Source organism: Marasmius oreades, chromosome 3 (assembly GCF_018924745.1).
Source record: "Marasmius oreades isolate 03SP1 chromosome 3, whole genome shotgun sequence".
Classification (NCBI taxonomy): Eukaryota; Fungi; Basidiomycota; class Agaricomycetes; order Agaricales; family Marasmiaceae; genus Marasmius; species Marasmius oreades.
The window spans coordinates 2,660,593-2,671,552 of record NC_057325.1 but is presented as its reverse complement, the minus strand read 5'-3'; the positions used below and the strand labels follow the sequence as shown (position 1 = coordinate 2,671,552).

Genomic DNA, 10,960 nt, shown 5'->3' with positions numbered 1-10,960 from the left:
GACGGTTATGTTTGGATTCATGGAACGAGAACTCCTGCGCCAAGCCCAGGAACAAGAGTAGGAATAGAATAGACCTGGCATGTACGGGGAAAGTCGATAGAGGACGGGAACATGACAGTTCCCGGACAGGAACAGGACCAAGTTCCAGCCGGCAAACAGGAAGCCCGAATAGTGTAAGTTAAAGTATGAAGGCAACACCTCCATTATAGCCGTGATGCACAGCAAGTAATTACAAGTTGTCAGAACACGCATGGATGATCTGGACGACCTGTGGTCACCATATAACGTACTTTGGAATGCAACTCGGATCCCCGTATCACCCCCATTCACTCGTGGCCCTAATCCTGGAAACTTGCACATGGTTCTGTAGCGCACCAGTCAGATGCATCCTTTTAAAAGCGGAGTCAATTACTTCCTCGCCAGGGTCGACTCCAACTCCACTCGATGGCCGCCCTTTCAGGAATCCCCGCCATTCCTCATGATTCTGTATCGGTCGACCTCCTCGATGACAAGAAGGAGTCCCTCAACGAGACAAACGAATCCGAACAGGAGGCCCTCAAGACCTTCGATGACCATGATGTGTACGTGTCACCTGCCTGCGTCCTGTTGGGAAAACATCGCTCAGTGTCTTTAGTACAAAACCATTCCCTGTCGATCCTTCGGAGCCCGAGGAGCCATATCAGCTCACTGTCCGGTACAACTCCACCGCTTATAATGATGTATCATTGTAGTGATCTCATTCCGGTCTTGTAGTGCGTTGTTTGTCGGCAGTTGTCTTGGTGCTGTTGGTGAGCTTTCACCAAGTCATTTCACGCTTATGAATCTCATCGCCTAGTACAGTCGGCGCTTCCAATGTCTACCTAGGTTTGAAGACAGGCTTCACATTTGGACCCCAATTATTTGGTGTACGTTCAGTTACCGGATCTACCCCACCTATTGACCAACTCTCGTTTTTTAGGCCCTCTTTGGTTATGCCATTTTGAAGGCAGTATCGAAAGCTCTCCCGGAATCTGGCTTGCTGGGGAAACTCTTCGGCGGCCCATTTGGTCCAAAGGAAAACTGTACAGTCCAAACGTGTGTATCTGTCTATACCCATTCAATCCTGTCAGAGTCTCATCCTGAATTTGTTTGTAGGGCGGCCACAGGTCGGTACCCACTACGTTATTGAAATTGATTTCAAGTGACAGTTTCTACTAGCTGCCGGCGGAATGAGCGGACTCTTTGTCAGTGCTTTCCCGGCCATGTATGTGTTCCTGAACATTCACTCTACCGACAAGTTAACACCTCTTACAGGTATCGTCTTGGCCTCTTGTCACCGTTGCCTCAACAAGATGTCGGTAAATTGATCGCACTTACCGTCTGCTCTGCATTCTTCGGCATCTTTTTCGTTATCCCTTTGCGCAAATACTACATCGTCCATCAAAAGCTTACCTTTCCAACTCCTGCTGCCACGGTAAGCGATCAACGCCAAGTTATGTTACCGAAATATATATGTATTGCTCCCACATAGGCCTATACTATTCGCTCTCTGCATATCGGCGCGCATGGTGCTGATCTCGCAAGGAAGAAAGGAAAGGCTCTCCTTTTCACGTTTATCGCGTGCTTCGTATTCAAGGTCGTTTCTGGCTATGCACCGGGAGTTGTAAGTTTATTTGGTGTCAAACTCGACTTTCTATTTTCTTGACCCTCCAATCCAGATTTTTGACTGGCACGTCGGCTGGACACTTTATCGCCTTGGTTTCACCAGCATTATTGCTCTGGAAAACTACGGCTGGTGGATCGAATGTCAGTGTCTCTGCGTTCGCGACAGCAGGGCCCGAATCTAATGAAATGGTTATTATAGTCACGCCTGCCTTTGTTGGCGCTGGAATGTTGAGCGGCCTCAATGCCAGCTGGAGTTTCCGTAGGCTGACCTTCAGAGTCATCCCAGATTATTTACTGATTGCGTTTTAGTCCTTGGTGCTGTCCTGTCCTGGGGTATAAGTATGTTTCATCGCCTGCGCAACGTGTGATAAAACCATTGACGTTCATGACACAGTTGCTCCATCCTTGGTTAAGCACGGTCTCGCCGTTGGGAAACCCGCAAGCGACGAATTTCCGTTGATTTCATATGGATCGTTAAGCTTTACTGCTGATGTTTCCGAATACATCAATAGTCCGTCGCCTCGTTACTGGCTGCTTTGGCCAGGTGTTTTGATGATGCTGCTCTACTCTTTTACCGACATCTTCCTCAGCTTGATTCCTATCTTTGCTGGTAAGGCTCCAGTCTACGTCCTTCTTTTCTCAGCCAATTTACACTCATGCCCTAGCTATGCGCGGAAGTCTCGTGAAAGAAATAAAGTCCTTCTACAAGAAAGGCGAAATTCAGCCGGAAGATGAAGATCAAACGCCTATGGAAGATCGAGTACCCACCGCCTGGTGGACCATTGGCCTGCTTCTCGTCACAATCATGAGCTGCGCCATTCTTGCCACCATGTTTCCTCTCAACGTGGGAGAAGCAATCCTCGCCCTCCTCGTCGGTTTCCTATTCTCCTTCATCGGAGTGCAGTCCTCTGGTGCGACCGACATCAATCCGACAGGCACAGTCGCCAAGGTGAGATATTTCTACATCCACTACTGTTCACAAACCCTATTAATCAATAAATGACGCACGTGTCTAGGCTTCTCAACTGGTCTTCGGTGGTATTGCTAAAGGGCAGGCCATGTCGATTGGTTCAGCACGCATGTTCAACTTGACAGCTGGTACCATAGCTTCGGGGAGCGCAGGTCAATCCAGCGACATGACAGGAGATTTGAAGACCGGGTACTTACTCCGTGCCAAACCCAAGGTCCAGTTCATCGCCCAGCTAGTTGGCTCTGTCGTCTCTGTCTTCCTGAGTATCGGTCTCTTCATCTTGTTCACCAAGGCTTCCCCTTGCATCATGTACGTCCTCTCCTCGTCGTGAGGTTGGTGAGCTCCACTGATCCCAAGTCTTCTTTAGCGCTGCGGAATCCGACAGTTCGTGTTTTATTGTGTTGGTTAACAAACTGTTGTTCTCAGTTGTGATTATTTACAGCTAAATGCACATACGGTGCACCTTCAGTATCTGCTTGGGTTGCGGTGTCTGTCGCAGTCACATCCCCAACACTCCGTAAGTGCTTTTTTTATGATTAGAAAGACAAGGTTGCTAATCTTGGGGACGCAGCCGTTTCTCGATCGTCGGGATACACTGCTGTGGCCATGGGAGTTTTCTGTGTTGTCTCGACCTGTATCAAGGTACAGTTTTCCTCGATCTTCAACTTTGGAATGTAAGAGAGTAACTCGCACACAAGCACTGGTTCGTCCCCAAGAAATACTGGATCTACATTCCCAACTGGAACGCAGTCGGTCTGGCTTTCGTAACCCCACAAGTATACTACCCGCTCGCCATGTCAGTTCTACAGCATTCGATTCGACTCATTATATCTCTGACACCGTCTTGTCCACAGGGCAGTAGGATCTGTCATCAATTACTTCTGGCAGAAACGGAACCCTAAGCACCATGACATTTACATGTTTGTGAGTAGACTTTTACTTAACAAGATCCAAGTAACTGACAGTGGATTTCGGTTAGGCCGTCGCTGTGAGTAATCTACGGTAAAATTTTAGCGGTTCGTAACTGAACTTTGGATAGGCCGGTCTACTCGCTGGAGAAGGTCTGGGTGGAGTATTCAACGCCCTTCTTGCCGTCATCGGAGTCGATGGATCCAGTATGCGTCTCAACTTCGTTTGTATATTTTTTCAATTCCTGACTATCTTTCGCTAGAATTCGGAACCGTGATTGGGTGCCCAGGGTTGGAGTTCTGTGGATAGGGTGGCGGGAGGTAATCCGGATCCAAGTGCAAGCGTGTGCACCACGAACCGTACGAAAAACTGGATGTAAATCATGTAGTGTAATGGAATTGGAACTCAAAATCAATTTCGGCATAATCAATGCCATCGAGGATGTCGCATTTCTTTTGTAATACTTCTCAACATTTCGGTAACTTTCGATTTTCATTGATCATCATTGCGTACAGTTCAGCAGTAAAACAACCCAACTTGAACCTCTCCTGGGTCGAGTGCACCAGTCTGGTCAATCGAAAGAGCCCAGGGAGATCCACATTGTCATCAATGCAAGACACACTAGCCCGAGGGAACAAGTCATGCGACTGTTCAATTCCGTGATTCGGCAGATATTGACGGCCTGATAATTGGTCGAGACGAGCTAGAAAAACCGAGATAGGGCCTGCATCGGTCGAGTCATTTACTCTGAAGAACAACCGCAATGAGAGCCTGAACGACCAAGACTAGGAAAAGGAGAAAAAAAAAACGCACTGGAACGAGCTCTCATTTTTCTGCGCTTGCGCCTAAGCCTACGGGAACGCTTTTTCTTCCACTTCTCTCTCATTCTGCAGAGAAGAAGTTCAGCTTCGAAGAGCCTTTGAAACAACTAACGGCATACGCACTTTTGACTAGATGGAAGATACTGAAGAGTTGTTAGAACTTGAGTGGCGTGGCTTATGTGGTGATACTGTGCAGTTCTTACAAATGCTTTCACACATTTAACGTGACTACACACATTAGGAAGTGCGTCTTTTCGGTCATCTCGGCTATGGCTGTCGACTTTACTAATTGACTCATTCCGTCTCCTCTCTCTGCCATGGCACCACTCAGTACGAATTCATCACCCCTCGATGTTTAGAGCCTAGTCTGATTTAATGTCTTCCCAGCGTTCGTGACCGGTAACGCGAACAAACTCAGGGAGGTGCAGCAAATCCTGTCTGCAGGCGATCGGCCAATCGAAATTCAGTCCCGAAGTCTTGACAGTGAGCTGTCTACTCATTCCCTTCAACGCTCTTCAGTTGAACGTCCTCTCAGTCGATGAGATTCAGGGAACGACCCAGGAAGTCGCTAAAGCCAAGTGCCGTCGGGCAGCCGAGCTGGTAAGTACTCTTCCATGATTTACAAGTCAAATCTTGAATCAGCAACCACTTCGCAGATACAAGGACCGGTTATTACTGAAGATACCGCCCTATGCTTCGAAGCCTTGAAAGGTCTTCCCGGGCCTTACATCAAGCACTTTCTGGCAGAACTCGGCCACGAAGGACTCAATAACCTTCTCGTCGGTTTTCCAACCAAGAATGCATGGGCGCTATGTACCTTTGCTTACTGTGCTGGACCCGGCAAGTTATCGAAGGTTGTGTGTGTTACCGTACACGACTGATTCTTTTTCTTGCACATAAGGATCGGAGCCGATCTTGTTCGAGGGCCGCACTAATGGAAGGATAGTTCCCGCAAGAGGACCTGGTCTGTTTGGATGGGATCCTGTCTTTGAGCCAATCGGTACTGGTTTAACGTGAGTTTCTCATCTTGCAAAATCGTGAGACAAATATTCTCATACAGCGACCAGCTACGCAGAAATGCCGTGTGAGCAAAAAAACAAACTTTCTCATCGTTATCGTGCCTTGGAGAAACTTCGAGCATATCTTCAGAACACCTTGTGAAACCAGGCTGGTACACTTGAAGTTGTTGTACATGTCAGCGCACCTTCTGTGAATCGTGATCACAGTTGAGTTTGTGACTACCTTCGCGACCTGTACCGCTTGTCCAAGGGCCCGGGATCCACATGATTTTCGTAGCTAGCAGGGTTGTTTCGTTCGGATCAGCCGGTATACGACACATTCTGATTCTGCGAATATTTACCCAAAACCGACTGTAAAATCCTCGGGCCGAAAGGTTTTATGTGATGAATAATGCTCATGCTTGCTATAAGACCAAGACTTCAGACCCTCAAATTCTCCCATTCTCATCTATCCCTCTCACTCAGATCAAAGCTTATAATGTCTTTTTGCAAAGATTGTGTTAAAGGTGACCTCCATTCTCTGATTGTAATTGTTTCTTTGGCTCAACGTTGTGCTAGGTGCCATTCACGAGGGTACTCCCAAAGGTACACTACGACTTGCGCCGTATCGCATTCGCCATGACTAACCACCATCGACGAACCAAGGCAGAGTAGAGAAGCTTGGCGGAGTCGATACCTACGTTGCTACACCCTCAATTGACTATCCCAAGGACAAAGTTCTCTTGTTCTTACCGGACGTCTTTGGTATGCAACTCGTCAACGCTAAGGTCAGTATTCTCACTCGCTTCGCGATCAAGTTCGGGAAAGTGACAACGTCTCGACTCTATAGCTACTCGCTGATAGTTTTGCCGAGAACGGATTCAAAGTGAGAGCCTCATGAAGCGAGAATGATTCCTCTCACCAATGCATGATCATAGACTGTGGTTCCGGACTACCTGAATGGCGATCCTATCCCTGCTGATGCCTTGCTCGGTGTAAGAAGACTTTTTTGCCTCCATCGTTCCCAAGCACTGACGCAACCTCATAGCAAAATTTTGACATTATGAAGTGGTTCCCAAATCACGGTCCTGACAAGACGCGCCCTACCTTGGATAAAGTTGTTGCCGCGTTGAAAGAGCAAGGCGTGACCGCATTCGGTGCTACTGGTTACTGCTTTGGTGGTTCGTTTCCCTTCATTTCCCCCCTCAACTATCGTTGCTTGACATACCTAGGTCGCTACGTTTTCGATCTTGCTATCGACAACGTTATCAAAGTGGCGGCCACTTCCCATCCATCTCTGTTGAAAGTTCCCGATCTGGAGGTATGTGATGTCATTGCCACGTGATGCCAGTATGACGTACCAAGTGACATTTAGAAATATGCCTCGACCTCGAAGGCACCTCTTCTCATCAACAGCTGCACGGTCGACGAACAGTTCCCACATGAACTCCAAGACAAGGCAGACAAGATATTTGCTAATTTTGCTCCCGGCTACAAACGCGAGTACTTTGAAGGCTGTACTCATGGGTTCGCTGTTAGAGGTGACTTGAAAAACCCAAAGGTGCAAGCCGGAAAGGAAGGTGCATTCAAGGCGACGGTAGAATGGCTCATCAAATACATGTAATTTACCAGTAAGACTGTGATAAGAAGAATTGAGGTATGCTTTGTTCTTGGGTCGAGGCTGCATTTGTACTTAGATTCAGGAGGGGGGCATATACCCTGGACTCTCCGATCCGGGATGTACCAAAAAAGGGTCTTATTTTGGCCGACTCTCCGATCCTAGTGTACATAAAACGACCCAAATTGAGCACCACCTACGATCCTTAGTGTGCTGAAATGGCCTAGTCGGTAGCCAGGTCCGATCCGTTATGTACATAAAATTGGGTCGCCAGGGTTATCCTGGCTGGCGGCAGGTACCGTACCGTTTCGAATTTTTACAAGTCGTTATACCCTAAAAATTAGTAAAATAATCAGGCAGAATAGATGTGAGGCTGTATCGGTAATGTACATAGAAATGGTCCAAATTTCCTTACCCGATCCAAATGTACCAAAAACCTGCCAAAATTGACCCAAAAGTATGTACCAAAAATGGCCCAAATTGGGGGTCAACGGATCGGACATGCTACCCAATATGCCCCCCTCCTTTAGATTCCTGAACCTGAAGAACACGTGTCGCTTGGAGGCGCCATCGTTGCACATTTTCGCTCATATCCACTCAGACTGTTCCCCGCGGCCGACACTGTGTGTCTGATACAAGTCACACGAAAATCCGTAAGACAGAAATTTAGTTTCGTTTTCTGCTCCAGATTTCTTGACCAATGGGAAACGACAGCGATTCTACAATCTACAAACCTCCAAGGGCAGCGGATGGGTCCTATCAACGACCGGCGTCTTCGTTTAGGAATTGGATTGAGAAAGGAGGGCCATTTGAACCCGAGAAGGGTAGGTTGCAAGACACCTAAGACGTTATTAACACACAATTCACCCTTCTAGATCGATACCATCTCTATGTGGCCTATATATGTCGTAGGTGATGGTGCTTTTCTTCCTACACCAGGATGTTGAAATACGACCGGACCTAGCTTGGGCAGGACGTACTCTGATTATGAGAAATCTCAAAGGACTCCAAGATTTTATACGTGTGTTTCTCAACTTCGATAATCATCCCGTTAGCTTACGAGGGCCTTGGCTCTCACTAGCCGTCACTGTGGCCTCCTCCCTCAAGGGTCCCCTGGGATGGGCGTTCGCCAAAGTTGATTCTGAGTTACCAGGAACTGAGGTCGATCCTTTGTACGATTCCGAGCGTGTCAGGGATCTATACTTGAGAGCCGATCCCAATTATACCGGAAGGTGAGTTCCGTCTTGACTCTCCCTGGACAATGATGTAAATAAAGAATCCCGGTTAGGTATACAGTCCCTGTACTTTGGGACAAGAAGACTCAAACTATCGTGAACAATGAGAGTTCAGAGATCATTCGAATCTTCAACACCGCGTTTGATGATCTCCTCCCAGAAGAATATGCAAAAATAGACTTGTATCCGAAAGGATTGCAAACCGAGATAGACCAGATGAATGAGTGGATGTATTCGGATATCAACAGTGAGGTACCATGTAATCCCCATCAACTAGACTCTGATATATCTTTTACGCCCAGACGGAGTATATCGGACAGGATTCGCCGGGTCGCAAGAAACGTATGAGAAAGCCGTCAAGACTCTGTTCGATGCTCTAGATAGGGCGGAAGGCATCCTGCAAGAAGAGAAGGAATATCTGGTTGGAAATCGACTGACCGAAGCTGATATCCGTTTGTGGGTAACTGTGGTAAGCCGGGGGATATATCCATCGCCGTCATCAACGTTGATTCGACGTCTTTCGCATGTACGAAGATTCGACACGATCCGGCGTACCACGGGAACTTCAAATGCAACATCAAGGACATTCGAAGTGGTTACCCTGCCATCAACAGGTATGTGATTTTCTTGCGACTTTCGTCACGAAACTCAAAAACACTTGTGAGATGGATGAAAGAGTTGTACTGGAACAACGAGGCTTTCAGATCCTCAATTGATTGGCACCATATTAAAGCCGGGTATTATAGCCTGATTGAAGTGCGCTCGTCTAGACTGGTTTTCACTGTGCGCTCTAGAAGTATTCAACGGTTTTCTAGGTCAACCCGACTCGTATTTATCCATTGGGTCCAATACCAGATATTGAGCCGCTCTAATATGTAGTCGATGTTAGATCGCATAGTAATGAGATGAGAAATCGATTAACCGCGTCCGAGTCCAGCGCTGCTCACGTACACTCCAGCTCCATTCTTGTTCTCGTATGTTATCGATGGCGGCCGAAGATGAAAAATACAGAAACCCGGGGTATGCAAGGCCAGAAAAGAAGCCTTGAAGTGACTAGTCGCCATGTCCGTACGACTCGTGACGTGCTGGCTCAAAAACTCTACTCTGACATTGATGCAATCCCGGATTGCAGGCGCAAGACTACACGCTACTTATACGCACCTCAACTCCCCTCCTCTCTTCACCTCTTCTTCCCCCCGTTCGTCAAAAACATCGACTCCTTCAAATCCTATAACAACCTCAATGGCGTCCAGAGACACGTCTAACCAAACCGCAGTTACCACCGCTGCACTCACTAACCCTGACGGGACCCTGAAACGTCCGCCTTCAGCCTTCCGGAACACTATCGAGAAGGGCGGAACCCATGAGCCAGAAAAAGGTGTGTTTCAACGTCACTCAAGTCGATCGTCTTCTCATCGTAACTCGTAGGCCGCTATCATCTCTACGTCTCTTACGCTTGTCGTATGTCAACCCCACTTCATGCGGAACAAAACATTCTGAATGATATAATATAGCTTGGGCGACGAGAGCTCTGATTACCAGGAGACTCAAGGGACTAGAAGACATCATAGGTTGAGCTTCTCAACTGTAACACATACTCAAAGTCTCTTGCTGACTGTGTGCATCGCCAGGCGTCACCGTTGTCTCTCCTCGAATGGACAGCGATGGATGGCCATTTGGCTCGACAGATCCTTTCCCTGGCGCAGAACCTGACCCGTTCCATGATTCTAAACACGTCCGGGATCTCTACCTACGATCCAACCCCGAATACAGTTCAAGGTACTTACACAACCACATCTCAATACAGTCTGCTACTCGTGCTCATTCTTGTCCAAGGTTCACAGTTCCGGTATTGTGGGACAAAAAAACCGAGAAAGTCGTCAATAATGAGTCTGCGGATATCGTTCGAATTTTGAACACGGCTTTCAATGATCACATCTCACCCGAAAAGGCCAAAATCGATATTTATCCCGAACACTTGCGAGCAGAGATTGACGCCCTCCATGAATGGATCTATCCTAACATCAACAGTATGCGCCTTTACTTCTCTTTCTCTTCTCTTATTTCTGATGGTTTGAGCGTGTAGATGGTGTATATCGCGCTGGAATGGCAGGAAACCAACAAGCCTACGAGGCCGCCGTCAAGGATGTGTTCAGTGCCCTGGATAAATTAGAGAAGACCTTGGAAGGGAAGGACTACATCGTTGGTAATCAGCTGACTGAGGTTGACATTCGCACTTGGGTCACCGCTGTATGCCTTTTTTTATTACTGCTCCTTTGTCGTTCACTGACACTCTCCTTGTAGGTCCGCTTCGACGTTGTTTATCACGGCCACTTCAAGTGTAATATTCGTAACATCAGACATGGATACCCAGCTATCAATGCTTGGATGAAGAAGTTGTACTGGACAAATCCTGCATTTAAGGAGTCAACTGATTTTGACCACATCAAGACCCATTATTACTACTCCCATCCTCATGTAAGTCAAGGCTTTTCGTTCTTTACGGTCGATTACTTATCCCTTGGTGAAGATCAACCCGACCCGAATTGTTCCTAGTGGCCCTCATCCCCATATCCAAACTTTGTGAAGTTGAAATCGTTTTTGATGGCTTGATGTCCTTATGTTACATAGAGCAATGAGAGATACAGTAATAGGGCTTTCAATTCTAAATTTCGGCTGTTGTCAAAACCGTCTACATCATCGATTCGATCGGGCACCCCGGCTCATAAGTACTTACATGAGTGGCCAGTCTTTTTCTTTCCTTC

At 47.4% G+C, this 10,960-nt stretch overlaps 5 protein-coding genes across 5 annotated transcripts; all 5 read left to right on the top strand.

Moving 5' to 3' along the window:
- The first annotated feature begins 418 nt into the window (after window positions 1–418).
- On the top strand, window positions 419–4,269 carry E1B28_006189 (uncharacterized protein). The gene is made up of 23 exons (XM_043150820.1): window positions 419–581; window positions 635–694; window positions 754–788; window positions 841–905; window positions 959–1,074; window positions 1,135–1,145; window positions 1,198–1,243; window positions 1,294–1,453; window positions 1,511–1,642; window positions 1,698–1,785; window positions 1,844–1,903; window positions 1,954–1,983; window positions 2,039–2,254; window positions 2,310–2,593; window positions 2,661–2,923; window positions 2,982–2,998; window positions 3,057–3,131; window positions 3,186–3,256; window positions 3,313–3,410; window positions 3,469–3,538; window positions 3,594–3,602; window positions 3,654–3,729; window positions 3,786–4,269. Exons 1-23 carry the CDS (start codon window positions 445–447, stop codon window positions 3,830–3,832), a joined length of 2,166 nt encoding a protein of 721 aa, XP_043011910.1. The 5' UTR covers window positions 419–444; the 3' UTR covers window positions 3,833–4,269.
- Window positions 4,270–4,661: 392 nt separating this feature from the next.
- Window positions 4,662–5,505, top strand: E1B28_006188 (uncharacterized protein; the record flags this gene model as incomplete). The annotated part of the gene is made up of 6 exons (XM_043150819.1): window positions 4,662–4,674; window positions 4,732–4,827; window positions 4,880–4,944; window positions 5,001–5,184; window positions 5,246–5,357; window positions 5,412–5,505. The coding sequence occupies 6 exons, from the start codon at window positions 4,662–4,664 to the stop codon at window positions 5,503–5,505; spliced, it is 564 nt and encodes a 187-aa protein (XP_043011909.1).
- Window positions 5,506–5,841: 336 nt separating this feature from the next.
- Window positions 5,842–6,966, top strand: E1B28_006187 (uncharacterized protein; the record flags this gene model as incomplete). The annotated part of the gene is made up of 8 exons (XM_043150818.1): window positions 5,842–5,869; window positions 5,922–5,948; window positions 6,009–6,130; window positions 6,193–6,228; window positions 6,281–6,337; window positions 6,391–6,523; window positions 6,575–6,663; window positions 6,718–6,966. The coding sequence occupies 8 exons, from the start codon at window positions 5,842–5,844 to the stop codon at window positions 6,964–6,966; spliced, it is 741 nt and encodes a 246-aa protein (XP_043011908.1).
- Window positions 6,967–7,481: 515 nt separating this feature from the next.
- On the top strand, window positions 7,482–9,067 carry E1B28_006186 (uncharacterized protein; the record flags this gene model as incomplete). The annotated part of the gene is made up of 9 exons (XM_043150817.1): window positions 7,482–7,613; window positions 7,675–7,868; window positions 7,925–7,981; window positions 8,042–8,192; window positions 8,249–8,442; window positions 8,498–8,664; window positions 8,730–8,809; window positions 8,861–8,951; window positions 9,011–9,067. Exons 3-9 carry the CDS (start codon window positions 7,948–7,950, stop codon window positions 9,065–9,067), a joined length of 774 nt encoding a protein of 257 aa, XP_043011907.1. The 5' UTR covers window positions 7,482–7,613; window positions 7,675–7,868; window positions 7,925–7,947.
- Window positions 9,068–9,119: 52 nt separating this feature from the next.
- Window positions 9,120–10,888, top strand: E1B28_006185 (uncharacterized protein). Its single transcript, XM_043150816.1, has 8 exons — window positions 9,120–9,573; window positions 9,624–9,656; window positions 9,710–9,766; window positions 9,827–9,974; window positions 10,032–10,225; window positions 10,282–10,445; window positions 10,500–10,673; window positions 10,726–10,888. Exons 1-8 carry the CDS (start codon window positions 9,258–9,260, stop codon window positions 10,780–10,782), a joined length of 1,143 nt encoding a protein of 380 aa, XP_043011906.1. The 5' UTR covers window positions 9,120–9,257; the 3' UTR covers window positions 10,783–10,888.
- The last annotated feature ends 72 nt before the right edge of the window (window positions 10,889–10,960 follow it).

Bases quoted from the DNA above. Each gene is read 5' to 3' on its own strand.
- E1B28_006185 (XM_043150816.1), top strand. From the start codon at position 9,258: ATGTCCGTACGACTCGTGACGTGCTGGCTCAAAAACTCTACTCTGACA. The intron at 9,657-9,709 runs GTATGTCAACCC...GATATAATATAG, and splicing joins CTACGTCTCTTACGCTTGTC to CTTGGGCGACGAGAGCTCTG. The intron at 10,674-10,725 runs GTAAGTCAAGGC...CCCTTGGTGAAG, and splicing joins ATTACTACTCCCATCCTCAT to ATCAACCCGACCCGAATTGT.
- E1B28_006189 (XM_043150820.1), top strand. From the start codon at position 445: ATGGCCGCCCTTTCAGGAATCCCCGCCATTCCTCATGATTCTGTATCG. The intron at 1,904-1,953 runs GTAGGCTGACCT...ATTGCGTTTTAG, and splicing joins CAATGCCAGCTGGAGTTTCC to TCCTTGGTGCTGTCCTGTCC. The intron at 3,411-3,468 runs GTCAGTTCTACA...TCTTGTCCACAG, and splicing joins GTATACTACCCGCTCGCCAT to GGCAGTAGGATCTGTCATCA.